This window comes from Dendrobates tinctorius, unplaced genomic scaffold (assembly GCF_039654945.1).
Source record: "Dendrobates tinctorius isolate UK_male_01 unplaced genomic scaffold, ASM3965494v1 ptg000029l, whole genome shotgun sequence".
Taxonomy (NCBI): domain Eukaryota; kingdom Metazoa; phylum Chordata; class Amphibia; order Anura; family Dendrobatidae; genus Dendrobates; species Dendrobates tinctorius.
In genome coordinates this window covers 3,211,740-3,228,766 of record NW_027361697.1, presented here as the reverse complement: position 1 = coordinate 3,228,766, position 17,027 = coordinate 3,211,740, and the positions used below count along the sequence as shown (strand labels likewise).

Below are 17,027 nucleotides of genomic sequence, written 5' to 3'. Positions count from 1 at the left end.
AGTTTCAAGGAACCGGGTTAGCTATAAATACTGAGGGAGGGTTCCAGAAGGTTCCAGTCCCCAGGGGGAGCTCAAGTGACAGGAGGACTGCGACAGTCTGTGCGCTGTGAGGAAAACCAAACCAGGGGGACTGAGGAGAGAGAACAACAGGGGGGTGGTCCTGACAGACCGCAACAGAGATGAGATAAAGGGAATAGGCACACCGTGTAAAGTACGACGTCTGACCAGTGAACGGACTGTTGGTGATTTGGCTTAGGGCAGCCACAGTGTCGGAAGCTGTAACTACGTCAGGAAAGGAGAAAGGACAGGACGTATATATACGTCCCCGGCGAGAAACACGGTGTGTGAAGTGGCTCTGGATATAGAGGGCCATGAGTGAGGTACTGTGCTGTGTCGTGAAGCGGCTCTGGATGCGGAGGGCCGAGAGAGAGCGATATGGCGTTGTGTTGCGAGGGCCGTCAAACGGACGGCGCGCAGAAATAAACTTGGACCTGTTGTACCCAGTACCTGCCTCCATCTTGTCTCTGTTTCGTCTCTGGGCGGTAAGAAGAGGGACCACCCCCCAGCTCGCCCTACTGACCCTACATTTGGCGTAGTCGGCAGGATCGCTGCCGCTAATACATCATCTTCTGCGGCAGGCCTGCCTCAAAGAATGGAAAAGGACTTGGACTATTCTGTTTGGATTACAATTTCCTGTGGATTACAATTGGCTTACCTGTGGATTACAAATTGGGAGCGCTGTGGTGACTCCGTGGTGCTGACAGAAGATCCGGGGCGGTATCAGGAGCTGCGCAAGATGGCGGCATTACTACAGCGCAGGGGAGAGGTCCGGGTGTTTGCAGTCGTGTTGAATGGACTGGAACCCCCTCCAACGTATCCCCGTGGACAGCAGTATGTGCCCGGAGGCCGACGCTCCCATGTACTGGACCCTAGCAGATGGGTGGAAAGGCCTGCCAATGCCCCACCCAGCAGGAGGAGTGGCACTGAAGAAGGACTTGGCTGTGGCTGTTTGGCGCCATTCGATTGCTGCCCAACGGACGGTATGAGACGCTGCGGGTGCCGGGGCATCAGCCGCCTGGAGTGGCAATGGAGGCGAGAGATGGAGCAGAAATTGCCCTCAGAGCCACGGGTGAACCGCAGAATACTGAGCTGGGGAGCGGAGCCTGAGCGGAGTCAGCGAGAGCGGCCACCACCAATACCAGCAGAGAACTTCACAGCGGAACTCTCGAGTCCGGAGGAACGGCCTGCCGGACAGTGGAGCAAGGAACAGAGGCTGCGGGGGCCACCGCGTGATGATGGGAAGGAGGCTGCAGCGCCGGGGAAGGTGAGAGTACCCCCGGCCCTATCAGTGCCTCCGCAGGCTGCCCCCACCATTCTGCTGCAGCACGCGGCCCCCTGCGCACCGGAAGGCCTAGTTACCACGGGCCCCGTGGTGTATGCGGAACTGAGCAAGGCCCCCGCTCAAGTCCCTGAGATACCCTGCCCGGAGCTACCAGTGCGGCGTACAGCCGAAGAAGACGCTGCTGTGCTCCCCTTATCAAGAGCTGCCTTGTTAGAACCGGCCATGACTTCGGCTCCGTTAGAAGTTTTGGATGCGGGCTATCCTGCGGCCGCGGAATTGCCAGCGTTAGAACCGGCTGCGGCCTGTTGGACAGATCCTGTTACTCCAGCCCTCAAGGACCCGGCTGTCCTCACCCGCCACCTGGCCCCAGCGGCTGCTGGGCTGCAGATTTCATCAGCCACCTCTGCCCCACGCACTTTTACAGCGAAGTCCCGCCCACCGGACTCTGGGACTGGCTCGGCACCCTCCGTTTGGGTCACGGAGGTGATCAAGCAAAAGAAAGTTCGGGAGCAGGAGGTATGGAGCCTGCTCCACTCAAAGGGGGAGGCTGTCATGGCGGTGGAAAGATCCCGGGGACGGCTGTATACACCAACATTGCTAGAGGATATGGTTTTATCCGGGATGAGACTGGACAAAAGGTCTATATTAATGTGGCATCTATTCGTCACGGCCGGGTTCTACATGAAGGGGACTGGGTGTCGTACTACAAAGAGTACTGCCCCCGTGGCTAATACGTGGTAGCTGTGGTTGCTGAGCCAGAGGACCGTGAACCCCCGTAGAAAGAACTCCTAGGACACTCCCTATACCCCGGGTGCTCCACGGCTGTGGGGCCCCTCGCTGCCAGCCGTCTGGGAGTGGTTTGAACTCTCGAAATTTCGTTGCACCGTTGTGACAGTTGTATAAGAAGTTAAAGTTGTTGGTTGCATAAAATCTGACAGAGTGGGGTGTCAAGAAGCGAGGGAGTGCATATGTCCAAGGAAGGGGGAGGAGAAAGAAGACTTGCAATATTTTTTTTTTCTGTTATATGTTGGGTTTAAAAGCAAGAGAAAATGAAAAAAAATTATAAAAATGGGTACTTGTGCTATTATAAAGTTGTTTGATGTATAATAGGCCAAGGTAATATGCAACAGGTCCGGGTAAGGGAAGGTCTGCGGGACCAAAGGAAAGTGTGAGATCCGGTAGGGATCTAAGAGTTGAGGAGGTCTGGGAGACCGGGACGCCGACCATGACCCATTATTGAGAGAAAGATACAGGAATGGAAGACGTGAGAGAGACAGCCGTCCTAGGTCAGGTCCCCAACACCACGGACACCCCTGAAGGAGGAAGGCGGGCGCTGGTAATGATCTGGAAGGTAAGAGACCTCGATCATGGCGTACCGAATAGTGGAAGGTGACAGTAGGGGAGAGTAGGGGAAGGTACACGCCATAGAGAGAGTATGGGTGTACCTAGCCCAATTTGAAAGACGTTGTCATGTGGCGTGCGCGCTGGTGAGTAGCAGTAGGCTGCTCAGAGCATAGTGCTCCCAGTATGGTTCAGCCCCCGCAGATAGTGGGTTTGGCTCAACAGCTGGTCCGACAACAGAATGTAGGTGTAGCTTCAGAACGACGAAGGCAGGGATGGCGATTGTCGAGGATGACAATGGACAAAGGAAGGAGGAGTGTAGGGACGGTGACCTGACGGACGGACGGACTAGTCAGAGAGAAGAAGGAAAGGTTTGCACAGTGTAGGTAGGTGTCAGTTATTACAGTGGGGAAACAGCTAGGAAAGTGTAGTGGATGTGCAGTACCTTGGGTTGACCATTAGATGGCAGGGAGGAGTGTGAGCAAAGGACTTGACATCAGCTTAGGGCTTTAGAAACCGTTGGTCATGGGGGGCGTGGTGACAGTGACAGTTTCAAGGAACCGGGTTAGCTATAAATACTGAGGGAGGGTTCCAGAAGGTTCCAGTCCCCAGGGGGAGCTCAAGTGACAGGAGGACTGCGACAGTCTGTGCGCTGTGAGGAAAACCAAACCAGGGGGACTGAGGAGAGAGAACAACAGGGGGGTGGTCCTGACAGACCGCAACAGAGACGAGATAAAGGGAATAGGCACACCGTGTAAAGTACGACGTCTGACCAGTGAACGGACTGTTGGTGATTTGGCTTAGGGCAGCCACAGTGTCGGAAGCTGTAACTACATCAGGAAAGGAGAAAGGACAGGACGTATATATACGTCCCCGGCGAGAAACACGGTGTGTGAAGCGGCTCTGGATATAGAGGGCCATGAGTGAGGTACTGTGCTGTGTCGCGAAGCGGCTCTGGATGCGGAGGGCCGAGAGAGAGCGATATGGCGTTGTGTTGCGAGGGCCGTCAAACGGACGGCGCGCAGAAATAAACTTGGACCTGTTGTACCCAGTACCTGCCTCCATCTTGTCTCTGTTTCGTCTCTGCGCGGTAAGAAGAGGGACCACCCCCCCAGCTCACCCTACTGACCCTACAGCATCATGCTGATTGACAGCCGGCTTCCCATTGCATAATGGCGGGGTGGCAACTGTCAATCAGCTTGACGTTGGCAGACATGCCTTGTCGACAGAGCAGCCTGGAAGAAGATGAGCTGCTCTGTTGACATGGAGCTGGTAGTTGCCTCTGTTAGCAACTACTTGCCTGTTAGTTTTTAGGCCCATAGTAAAAACATATATAACAGTCCTTAACAATTCCTTTAACTGGGCTCCTTCTCCACTACGGGATATAACAGCAGGAGAGTGTTTATTATGTGCACAGCAATTTGAGTGTGTGACATGTATGTACAGTATGTGCGTAAGTATATATGTGTGTTACTAAATGTGCATCCAATATGTTTGTGATGTGTATATAAATTAGGAATAACATTAAAGCCAATTACAATTATAGCATAGAATAAATGAATATTTTGTGACTGTGGCGCCTGTTAAGAGGTGAGATACATTAGGCAACAAATGAACAGTCAGCTCTTAAAAGGGATCTGTCACCAGGCTTCTACCACCTAATTTAAGAACAAAATAATGTAGAGACAGAGACACTGATTCCAGCAATGAGTCACTTACTAGGCTGCTTGCTGTAGTTTTATAAAAGCAATGTTTTATCAGCAGGAGATTATCGCCAGAGGACAAGTAAACCTGCTGCCATGTAGTCCTCCAGATTCATAAGCTCCATATAACTCCACCCTCACTACCAATTGGCAGCTTTCTGCCTATGCGCAGTGTACCCAGAAAACTGCCAATCAATGGTGTGGGTGGGGTTATACAGAGCTCCGCAGTCAGAGACATATTGACAAATCCAAGGATCTGAGCCAAATTATGATGGCTGGACAAGTGGACGTGAACATTTCCAAAACAGCAACTCTTTGGTGTTTGAGGTGTGCATTGGATAGTACTTCCAAAAGGTGGTCCCAAGAACTGGTGACAGCATCGTGGCTATCGGGGGCTTATCTGTGTGTGTGAGGAGTGAAGGCTACCCTGTTTGCTTCTTTTACATATTTATTATTCTAAACATTGAGGATTTTTTTTAACGCTGATTATTTTTCATGTTTCAGACCTACAAGTTTGTGTATGCCGCTCGGCTAGTGGATTACGGTTTGACATCCGTTGCCCTGCATTATTGCGAGTGCATCGCTGCAGCCATCCTCCTCTCCAACTCTGGATCGTTGGTGTTGATATCGGAGTTAATCAAGGTGACTTAAGCCTTCACACGCGTCCTTAGATATCCGAGCCCCGTCACTATGGCTCGGGAGATTATAGCCCTTGTTCCATATGAGCAGAACAGCCGATATGGCAGTTTTCTTCTTTATTTCCACCGCTGTCAATGGGAGTTAGCTGTACAAAACTGTCCCATCTGTTTTTCTCCCCGTCTATAATGTCCGACGCATTTCAAGCTAAACATTATTTCAGAGAGAAAGCGGTAGGCTCATTTTAGCAGGAATTCTGCCATTTCCCTGTTGACATAAAACTTCTGGGAATAAACATTAATCATTAATGACTTCTCTGCTCGAATGGCCCGCAGTGAAATGTGTTTAACGCTTCAAGCAGAAGAACTGGCATTTTTTTTTTTTTTTGCTTAAAAATGGTAAATGATAGCTTCGGGTCTCCAGGGTGTATTTCTCTTCATGCCTCTAAACCGTGCACATTGCATTATTATCACATTTACCGGGGATGGTAAAGTCTTGCATTGTTTCAGAGCAGAAGTCTGCACCTTTTCACATGCAAATTGCAATGGAATCTCATACTCTTTCATTGCCAATCGTGCGCAGTGACGATGGAAAGAGAACCACAAAAAAAAACATTGTGGGTGAAGAAAAAATGATGCATGTATTTCTAATGCTTGGATTTACATAGAGCGATGCATAATAAAAGCTCTCTTAAAGGGGCCCTGTCATCTCTCCTGACATTATATTTTTTAGCAAACATCTGCATTCCCCGTGGAATAAAAATTCTGAAACAAATTTTTTTTAGAGCCATGTTCATTTGAATGAGCTGACAGCTGAGCATTTTTATCAAGCTTGTCAATAGGTCATGTCCCTACACAGTGTACAAAGGACAGTGGCTAAAGTGACTTTTAAAGAGGTTTTCTTCTTAAAGAGAATCTGTCACCAGTTTTTTGCTATGTAAACTGAGAGCAGCATGGGATAGGGGAAGAGACCCTGATTCTAGCAATGTATCACCTACTGGGCTGCTTGCTGCAGTTTTGATAAAATCAATGTTAAATCTGCTGCAGATCTAGCAGTTCCCTGAAGGCTGAGCTTTGTATAGCCCCGCCCATGCCACTGATTGGCAACTTTCTGTACACAAAAGCTGCCAATCAGCAGTGGGGGGCGGGGTTACAGGAGGAGCATGAGGGCTACATGGCACTAGACATGTAGTCCTATACTGATAATCTACTGCTAATGAAACACTGATTTCATTGAAACTACAACAAGCAGCTCAATAAGTGATATATCCCTGCAATCAGGGTCTCTTCCCCTACATCATGCAGCTTTCAGATTGAATAGCAAAAACCTGGTGACAGATTCCCTTTAAAGGGAACTTTTCACACCATTCAAGCTGCCGAAACCAAAGCAAGAATTAATCAGTCTTGTAGCCCGATTGTAGTAAGGTATGTTTGTCTCTGAAACACTCCAATGTTTCAGAGAAAACATAGCTTGAAGAGGCGGTTTGGGACCATAGGGAGATCATGACATGTCTGCTGCAGCCACCAGCCGGCTTCTCTCCGCACCGCTCTAGTTGAATGACAGTTTTCTTCCATGTGTGAGAGACCTGTCAATCAAGTAAAGCTATGTGGGGATAAATCAGCTGGGGGCTGTGCCGGAATCTTCATGGCTCCGACCAACTCTTCAAATTATGTTTTCTCTGCAATGACAGAGTGCCTACAGGTTCTGTCTCATGCTGCCAGTGGTTTGGGCAGCATGAATCAAGTGGCTGGTTCCCTTTAACAACATTTATCACCTATCCCTAGGATAGGTGACAGATGTAGGGTTGCTATGGGCCCCAACACTGGGACATCCATGAAAATGGGTGTCCCGAATTTCCTTTTGAGAATAGAGCCATTGTGCTCATACATGTGCAGTTCTCAAGTACTAAAAAAGCGCTAAGCTGGGGTGGGACCTCCAGTCACATGATCAATGCTTGACCTCAGCGATCATTGTCTACAGGAAACCCCTTTAATGACCAGATCACTCTTAACCTGCCCCATTTACAAAAAAAGTTTGAAAAAGTATCGAAAGCGCACAAACATTTGAGCAATTCCAGCTTCTGTCGAAGCTCACATGTATTTGCCTTCTTTTATTTCTCTAGGATGTTACCAGATTATTTGTAACTTTTATTGACTGCCATGCTGGGAGTGTCTTGAGGTTTTGGAAATTAAGATACATGTTTTTGTGTGTGTGTGCCTCCCAACTTGAACCCCAATGGCATATGTTGGGGAAAAAAAAAAGATTGAGCCTGTTGGAATTCAACATGGCCAACCTTTTGTTCCTATAGGAAATAAACCATAGTCAGAAGGATCGTGCAACATCTATTACTCACCCCTCATTGAGGTAGCTTTTTGCTCAAGAATTATTTCATGTTTATGGCCACCTATAAAATGTTTTATTAACTTACTGTGCAATCCTGCTTCTTGAATGATAAGAGAAATCTGGTTAATCCAGGTTGTAAGAAAATATTTTTAGGGGAAGTTCAAGTAATGAAAATTACAATTCCAGGTGATATTCTCAGAATGAATAATGTCCATAGGTTCAAGTACTTAGTTGTCAGCCTATACATTCAACTGGATGTTTTTGCAGTGACCTAACTCACTTTATAAAAGAAAGAGCGGTGATATGAATGTAAGAAGGACATTAAAATTTACACATGTGACACATCAAGCGAGGAAAGTTCCTAAAGTCTCTTTCTTCTCGTAACTTATTTATGGCCTGAATGAGACTCGAATGAGCAGTATTTTAGCTGAAAAATGTAAGTTGTAATTATTTTTTTTCTACGACTGATAGTATGCGTGACTTTCAAGTGACATTTTTAAATCCGCACACGTGTACCTATATGTGCGTCTAGGCCTCTCATGAATAACTGCACAGAATGTCTGTAAGGAGAGGTCTTTCGAGAACGGAACATGGAAGAATCTTGGTTTATGCAAAGGAAGGTCAAATAGGTGTACTTCAAGCAAGCTGAATGTAAAGGTCTCTCCCAATATGTTTTAGGGTTTCTCTGTTTTATAAAAACCTGTTTTCAAATACCCTATTGGCACTTTCTTTCCGAAGATAGAGTTATTCCAAACAGTGAAATTTATCACCTATCAACAAGATGATAACTACTCGCCTGCCGCAACCATCACCGATCCTAAGAACGAGGTTCTAATATAAAGAACTCAGTGGCCATCCCTCTATTCTGAAAGAAAATTAAGAGCCCCCTTTTTCGGAATCAGTGGGGGGGCTCAAAGGTGATAACTTTCAATGTCGGGATAACTATTTAGAATGCTTAGAAAATGTATTAATATAGCTAATCCAATATAAAGATGTGATACTTCCATCAACATAGTCCTTTGTCAAACTTAATTGTCGCAGGATGGAATGATTAAATGCACTGTGGAAGTGCCAGGTAGGCTAGGGTTAAATCCTAGCTCTGTAGGCTTTTATTAGCCGCGCCTGGCTAGCTCTGCATATAAACAGGCTAGGTGTTTATCTAAGTGAGTCAGCTGGAGGGGGAAGCTGACCAGAGTGGGTTTGTGTTGGAGCTCGAGAGGGACAAGCCAGATTATCTCTCCGTGAAGAGTCTGCACAGGCCGTGTGCACCAAACAGCAAGTATCAGTGGTCGCTATGGATGATAACTGTTGTGTCTCTCTGGATTGGGGCTAGCTCTGTTGTGTATGAGTAGCCAGGGTAAGCGTTGTTTATTTAGTGCCTGGACAAGGCTAGAGATTTATATTTGTGGTTTTGGTGCTGTGCAACCTGTGGAAATAAATGTCACATTGTTTGACAAAAGAATCCAGTGCATGTGTGAGCATTACCTACCCTGAGACCATGAATCCCTACAGGACCATGGCGTATCGACAGCCACCAATGATGGAAGTAATTTTGGAAATGCGTCCATTTTTTATGTTATTGGGGCTGTGGCCTTATTTATACTCACCCTCCACCATGGCAAACTGGTTTTAACCTCAAACTTTGAATGTGTTGGTTGCAAAACTGATAAAAAGTGTGTGTCTTTCTTGCACTTGATGATTCAACAGCATTTATGTGCTTTTAAGGTCAGTCCTTTGATTTTGGTAGGCAGTGGTATAATTTATTGCTTAATATTTATTTAGTGGTGCGAGAGAGGAAATGAACACTTGTTGTCAGATTCCACTACAGATTAGATTTGATAGTCGAGTGTCACAAGTTTTAACAGTCTATTCTACAGGTGCCCATACACATGGGATAGTTGTCAGCCAACAGTTACAGTGGTTTGCTCTAATGTGTATAGGAGTCTTAAAAAAAAAATAAGTGACCATTTTCTACTTTTCCCATACACATTAGATTAATGTTGGTCAAGCCCATCTACAGGTTCAGCCAACAGTCTAATGTGTATGAGTGCATTGGCCAACTGATCACAAGGGAGATGTGGATGGGGTAGATCTGATTTGGACTGCCAAGCACATTGTTTTCTGGAGATAAGCCGCCACCAAACGTGTAACAACGATTTTCTCACAGAGAACACAACGGCGCTTGGCCGAGCCAACACTTCTGTGTATGTAAGAGCCAGCAGTGGTAGCTTGTTGGCCACACGATCAGCTGAAGAATCGTTTGTATGATGAGCTTTATCATGAAATTTTCTCCCCTGGTGAAGTTTGCCCGTCTATTGATCAGAAATGTGTAGTGCGTTATGCTGGCATATTTCATGCATAGACCACACATTCATAGCTTTCATTGATGGACTGGACCTAAAGTACATTTTATATTCACATTGTAATGTTTTTTTTCTCATTTCAGTTGTCAGAACGCTTGAAATACTCAGATCCCCAACTTCTAGAACGACCGGAGCCAGAATGGAACCAAGACCCCACCTGGCTTGTCCGTCTTCATGCTCTTGTCTTGCAGTTACAGGTAAACAACACCGGAGATAAATTTTAAATCAGTTATAAATAAATAAAATTGAATATCACCATGGCACTATCGGTGCCCTAAGAATAGCTTAACCGGCTACTTGGCCTCAAGACTCGACAGTCACAGTGGTGCATTGCTTAAAATCATGTCACAAGAACACATAAAGAAAAAACGGCACTCACCATCTGTAAAATTGATCCACTTTATTGTAATCCATTGAAAACCAATTAATAACTGATTAAGAGGCGATGAGAGATACATAGAGGGATGTGTGTAGGCGATGACCGTTCCGCGTATCAAGATGCTTCTGAGTGCCTCAATCAGATTATGCTTTACAGCTAAAAGGAGATTTTTCTAGCTGTAAAGCTTCCTGGTGTATCATATCTCTAGTTTATGGCTGGTATGTAAGTACTGTATATGAAAGGTAAGGAGCGGACTTGTTCACATTTCCACCTCTGTTGATATTCTGCTAGTGATGCATGCTGCGCTATTCTTCCAGTCTAAAGGAACTATAACATATACCTATAACATAGGTAAAGTAGTTAAATAATTACAGTATTATTACATTTTATACACTTCTGTCTTTCTATTACTGTTTTTCTTGGCTCAACCTATTCCAAAATGAGTGGTTTGAGATGACTAATTTTGGAAAATTTATATATATTATTGCAATGCTTTGTCGCGACATGTTTATACTATATATAAGTGGTGTTTGTGATATAAGCTGTACACTGTTACACATTTTTCTAGCACGTCATGATATTAAATTTGTATAAAAGGAAATTGGAATCCCTAAATTTGCGAAAAAGTTAAGGGTGATCGCATCTGTAGAAATTAACAACCACCACTTGTGTGCACAGGCTATGGCCCCAAATCATCAAAGCTTTTATGCCAGAAAATTGTCATAAAAATCTTTGAGAAGTCACATAAATTATTGCCCTGAAAGTCCCAAAAGTCTCAAAATTTTTGCACCAAAACTTGAGACTTTTTTAAAGTTTTTATGCGAAAATTTTGATGAATCTGGGACAATGTGTTGCTTGGAAACCCAGTGCAGAAGTACAAACAATCATCAACAAGAATCAGTTATACAAAGAGTAAACTGCATGTGAAGATCAACAAAAAAAGTGTGGACGTGTGGGCAAAAGAGTTAAAAGAGTCAAAGAATTTATTTATTAAAAGGGGAAGGTGTAGAGAATAGGAAGGAAGGTGTTTATGGGGGGTTATTATGAGAGTACTCAATGGACTTCTCAGCATATACCTATCCCCAATGCAGCCCTGAAGCATCTGATATGATAAAATGGGAATGGAAGCCAGCGAATATCAATTTATATTTGGATAGTTATTGATATTTGAACTGCTAATGCCATGTCTTGAGGAAGACATCATGACGATTATGCAGTTGAGATGTCAGATTCTTCATCAATCTGAAGTCCTAAACTTTTTGCCTCACTGTTTTTGTCATTAACGGCTTGGAATGTCAACTGAGGGACCCAATTTGGGTCAATGGAGTCTATCAAGATGAATTGGGATCGAGTTAAAAACTGATAAAATATGACTATCTGATACGGTTCTTACCCAAGTGGTAACTGTCAGTGGTTTGCCTCTGACTCCGAAACCAAGTTATGGTAACGATATGATGTTAATAGTATGCAGTAGTGTATGGAACCACCAAACATTTGGGGCGTAATATGGAGGAAACTTAACTTCACATCTGCTTCTTAGGCACTATCCGGGCAATACTATGCTACATTTATTGAAACGTAATTATGGCATATAATAAGTCTTGTAAAATGTGCTCGCTGCCTAGTGCTAGTGTTAAAATGGAGGGTGATCCAAGAACCCACCAGCTTTCCAAACAAGTCCACCATACTGACATCCATGACTTGAGCTAGCTATCTACTGTATGTCTTTGACTGGCATCTCTCTGTCTTAGGGATCCAACTACTGCTGTGCTTTTTTTATATATATCAGTTTTATAAAATCTGCCGTCATGTGAAGGTAATCTTGAGGACAGACAGCCTCTTAAAACTGTCAGAACATTTAGGGTATATTCAGACGTCGAGCATTTGCAACATTTGTTCTGCAGCAAAAACCAGAGTGGTGGCAGGAAAAACGGAGCATGTAAGAAGTGCGTTTTTTTGTTGTGTTTTTCCTTGCGTTTTCGCAATGTTTTTACTTGCGTTTTTCATTTATTCATAAGAATGAGTGAAAAGCTCCGCAAAAACTAAGCAAGAATTGACATGCTACTGTATGTCTCGGCAAAAATGCAGCTGGGTTCAAAATATGCATGGGAAAAACAGAAGCGTGTGTATGAGATCTCAGTGATTATGCTGGTACTGTAAAACGCTGCATATTTTATGTACCAAATATACAATGAAAAATACTCAGCAAAAACCCCCCACGTGTGAACATACCCTTACGCTATGCTCTCACTTGTCTTTTTTTCAGCATTTTTTTTCTGCTGCAAAACCATGCTCTCTCGGCATTAAGAAACTTGCCTCAAAAAAGCAAGTTTTGCTTGTTTTTGTTTTTTTTGTTGCGTTTTTTGCTGTTTTTGTCATTTGTCTCTTGTACATTGCTGATAAAAAATAGTACAAAAAAAAAAAACTCAGATTCAACTTCATAAGGTTTTGGTACAAAAAACACAGCAAAACCTGATTTTTTTTCACCACCCATTACTTTCAATGGTTGAAAATGCGGTGAAAAAAACGCTGAAAGAAGTGACATGCTCTATTCTGCAAAAAACAAGCAAAGCACAAAATACTGAGGGCAAAAAAAATAAATAAACTGTGTGCATGAGATTTCTGAACTATCATAGAAGTTGCTGGTGCTGTAAAACGCAGCTGAAAATTTGCATAAAAAAAAACGCCTAGTGTGAAGATAGCCTTATGGAGAACATTACTGCAGACTAGATGGGTTAGGCCGGAGTCACACTGGCGAGGAATACGGGTGCGTGCGAGGCGCAAAAAGCACGCATTAGACACGGACCAATGATTCTCTATGGGGTCACTCGCACCAGGCGTATATTTCTCCTCCGTATCCTACGCTCCGTGCCACTCGCAGCATGCTGCGATTGTCAGCGTACTACGCCCGTAGCACGCCAATGCAAGTCTATGGGTGCGCAAAAAATACGGATTACACACTGACCACACGTGTGACCTGCGAGCAATACGCAGGTCTTTTGGCTGGTGACAGGAAATGGGCCAATCCATCATCAGGAAGCGTAGACATGCAAATGAGATCAAAAAGCGCTCCAGACATCCAGGAAGTCAGCCTCCACGGAGTACAGCAATAGCATGGCGTCCACTTACATAAATGTGGAGATGCTAATTGTGCTGGTGCAGGAGCGTCCAGAAATATGGTACCCACGCGACGCAAACTATGCGAACCGCACACGAAAGGAGGCGTCATGGAGGCGCATCTGTCGCCAGATGTACCATGACTTCGGTGACCGACCACGTGATGAGCAGCAGAAAATTCGTAAGTGCAACCATAAAAATATAATTAACGTTAACGCGCGCTATAAAATGACTCTACAATCAGCCCCCCCCCCTTCCTGGGCATGTAATTTTAGCCTCATGAGGCCGTTACATTAGGATGTGACACGTGGCTTCACACAGCCATAATTAGGGGTTAGGCCACAAGCTCCTCATCCTCCTAGCCACAAAAATTATTTTCAGGGGAGCTAATGAGACCCTGGGTATCGGCCCAATTACATATGCCACCATGGGTAGAACGCACACCCCATAAGGCCCCATGCCTAGACTACTGTCTGAAAATGTGACCACTCAAATATGTGATTTTGACAATCTTTCCTGTCACATTGCAGTTGAAGATGTGATGAAACGGTGGAGAAGCATCCGGGACCAATACCGCCGGGAACGCCAGCAGCGGTCCAGGAGTGGGGATGCTGGCCATGTAAAGCGGAAATATATATATTATGACCGGCTGAACTTCCTTGCCCCAATTCCGGCTCTGAGACCGTAAGTACATACCTCACACCATATGACACAAAAACATTACACAAATACTTTACAGGGACAAAAATATTGATGTATTTTTGCCTCTGTTCTATTTCATAACAGAACTCAATCCAACCTTACGTATCGAGGAACGGCCTCAGAGGCAGAGCCCGTTATTGATCCTGTAGGGGATGAGGTGGCTGGCCCATCTTCTCCCCCTACAAGAAGGATGTCTGAAGAGGAGGCATCACAAGAGCACACAATGGCTGCCCGACAAAACACACCACCAGGACGGTCTGCAGCTGCAACCTCACCCATCCTGGAAGAGATGGGCAACTTGAGCAGCAGCCCAACTGCCCAGATCAGGCCCTCCCCACAGGCTGCTCTAGCAACACGGCGAATAAGAAGAAGGCGCCAGGTCGCCATTCAAGAGAGCAGGACCAATGTGGACACTGGGGTGCTGAATTACCTGTCCAGAGTCACTACAGATGATGGTGAGGAGGCCTATGCACGTAGCCTCACCCTTTATCTCCGTGACCTTACCCGTGAGGTCAGGCTCCGTATTAGGGGTTGTATTCAGATCCTGCTTGATGCAAGCACCCCCCCCAATACCCCATATGAGGTGTTTGAATTTCTGGAGAGGTGGCAGCTCTCACCAAGAAATTTAATGCGCATGAGACCATCCACACAGATGCTTGCTCAAGCAGGGTCTGAACAGCCCCTAATACGTGGGCCAACACCTCAACCCCTTCCTCCCCCTACCCATCCTTCTATTCCGCAGCCCCAAATGTCTTCAGCAAGCCAACCCCACCAATATGGCCACTTGTACCCACCCAGTGTTGGAGGCTGGTCCCAACCTGGTTGGGGACGATCTGGCTATCTTGGTGGGTATGATCCACGGGCCTACCATAGCCAACAAGAAGCCCCTCACCATCATCATTATTACTCTGGGCAGTATCACCAACAGGCCCAGGAGGCTGGACAACAACATCATCATGGGCAACAGTATGGCCCCACACAGGGCGATGTTGGCCACAATGTCCAGCAGCACCCCCAGGCTGTTCCTCCCCGTTCCCCTTCCCCTACATATGAGGATTTATGAATCCAAACTTTGGAGATGTCCAGTGACATGTAACTGGTGCTTCTAATCTAGAGAAAAAAACAGGTGTTCTCCATCACCAACATTTAGAACATAATTTAACACTCACATTTGTAAACAATGTTTTCCAAACATATGAAACAATCCATCATGACAGGCAACGCTACCTCACGCCTTTCACACAGATATTACATGTGTGTATAAAAGAGAATATTTAAATGCGCTATACTGTTACCTGAAAGGATGAAAATACACTAATCACTTGTTAATGCATAGGAAAGGCGTGCTTGCCTTTAGTTAAGTAGTCAACTTTGTTATTAGCATTCTCTAGTAAACCAATTTGAGGCGAACAGCATTCACAATATCACGCTCTCTCTATGTCTTAACAAGTGAGTTTTGTATTTTCATCCTTTCCAGTATAGCATGCTTAAATATTGTCTGTTCTACAGACAGGTAATATCTGTGTGAAAGATGTGAGGTAGCCTTGCCTGTCATGGTGGAATCTTTCTATGTTTGGAAAACATTATGAGGAAATGTGAGTGTTATCTTATTGACTTTATTTTGGTGATGGAGCTCACCCTTTGTTGCCTAATCCAGGTTAATGTAGGCATGCAGCAATGTTGTTATTGCATAATGTTTGTTGCAGTTATTTTCTGTTATGTTAATGTTACATCAAGTTAACGAAGGCCCAAAGGGTCATTTTGGCCATTGCCAAATTTGTGTGATGGCAAAATTATGTTTGCCTTTAAGCAAAAACCAAAAAACAAAAAGGCAAAACTAAAAATTTGTCTACTCTAGTTAACGTCTCTGTGTGATTTCTCACTAACCCTCACAACATACTAACAGACACCAACCAATGCAAAGAAACACTCATAGAATCATAACAAGGCTTGAGTAATATATATTTAGACACACTTTGAACCAAAAATAATTAGAACATAGACACAGCATTCTCTTGCCAAGAAGTAGCCCCCTCAGGTGAGATAAAGTAATTAGTGAATATATCACGCACTTTGAGGCCAGAGAGCGGTCTACGTTGAGGGATGATAGGTGGTCTCACCCTGCGCACATTGTCCGGCCTACGCACAACACCATCAGAGGAGGAACAATCATGTATCCTGGTGAAGTTATGCAGAACAACACAGGCTTTCACAACTTCATTCACATTTTGCTCACTCAACTGACTGGCAGACTGGAGTACCCGCCATTTGGCACAAAGAATCCCAAAGGAACACTCCACCAGTCGCCTAGCACGTGATAGGCGCAAGTTCAAAATTCTGCGCCTGTGGTCAAGGTTGCGCCGGGGATATGGCCTCATGACATTACGTGATAACTGAAAGGCCTAATCTGCCACAAGGACATAAGGGACTGATTGTTCGGGGGAGCCTGGTAGCTGGCGTGGTGGTGGTAGTTCAAACTGGTTGGTGCGTAGCCGCCGACCCATTATGGAAGTATTGAAGACTCTAGAGTCTCCCGTCCTTCCATAGGCCCCAATGTCCACAATTATAAACTTGTATTGAGGGTCTACCAGAGCCAACAATACAACAGAAAAGTATTGCTTATAATTGAAGAATTGGAACCCTGAGTTCGGCGGCTTACGCACCCTGATATGTTTGCCATCCAGGGCCCCAATACAATTTGGAAACTGGCAGTCCTCCTCAAAGTCCCTTGAAATCCTTAACCAGTCTTCCATCCTGGGCTCGGGTAGGACCACCTGATGGAGTCTTGTCCAGATTTGTGCACATGTAGACCTCACTATGCCTGAATTGGTGGACTTTCCAATGAGAAACTCATGGTGGAGGGCGGCATAAGACAGGCCAGTGGACAGGAAGCTGTAGAACAACAGAAATAGTCCAGGTTAGAATGGCTAAAGTAAAAAAAAATCAGTTACATGCCGACCAAACTTGGTAGGAAATGAGAGAGAACAACACACACATATTTGGTGGCACAATGACTAAGTGATATGCAGTACATATTAGATGTAACATTGTGCTGTGTCAGTTGAAACATATTTTGAGTAAGATGAGGGTATTAAACATTG

General features: G+C 45.2%; 2 protein-coding genes across 7 annotated transcripts in view; both read left to right on the top strand.

Moving 5' to 3' along the window:
- SEC16B (SEC16 homolog B, endoplasmic reticulum export factor) overlaps positions 1–17,027 on the top strand; it is a 236,747-nt gene that overhangs the window by 95,543 nt on the left and 124,177 nt on the right. For all 6 annotated transcript variants that reach the window (XR_012231401.1, XM_073571295.1, XM_073571294.1 and 3 more), the window contains 2 exons: positions 4,891–5,028; positions 9,812–9,925. Coding sequence is in view for 5 of the 6 variants with exons in the window: in XM_073571295.1 (XP_073427396.1) it covers positions 4,891–5,028; positions 9,812–9,925 (252 nt within the window). In the remaining variant the exon portion in view is untranslated. The remainder of the gene's footprint in view (positions 1–4,890; positions 5,029–9,811; positions 9,926–17,027) is intronic.
- LOC141085755 (uncharacterized) lies at positions 10,487–15,783 on the top strand. The gene is made up of 2 exons (XM_073571299.1): positions 10,487–13,908; positions 14,011–15,783. Exons 1-2 carry the CDS (start codon positions 13,682–13,684, stop codon positions 14,987–14,989), a joined length of 1,206 nt encoding a protein of 401 aa, XP_073427400.1. The 5' UTR covers positions 10,487–13,681; the 3' UTR covers positions 14,990–15,783.

Excerpts from the sequence above, each read along its gene's own strand:
- LOC141085755 (XM_073571299.1), top strand. The coding sequence starts at position 13,682 with ATGCCTAGACTACTGTCTGAAAATGTGACCACTCAAATATGTGATTTT. Across the intron at positions 13,909-14,010 it reads CCAATTCCGGCTCTGAGACC|AACTCAATCCAACCTTACGT; the intron begins GTAAGTACATAC and ends ATTTCATAACAG.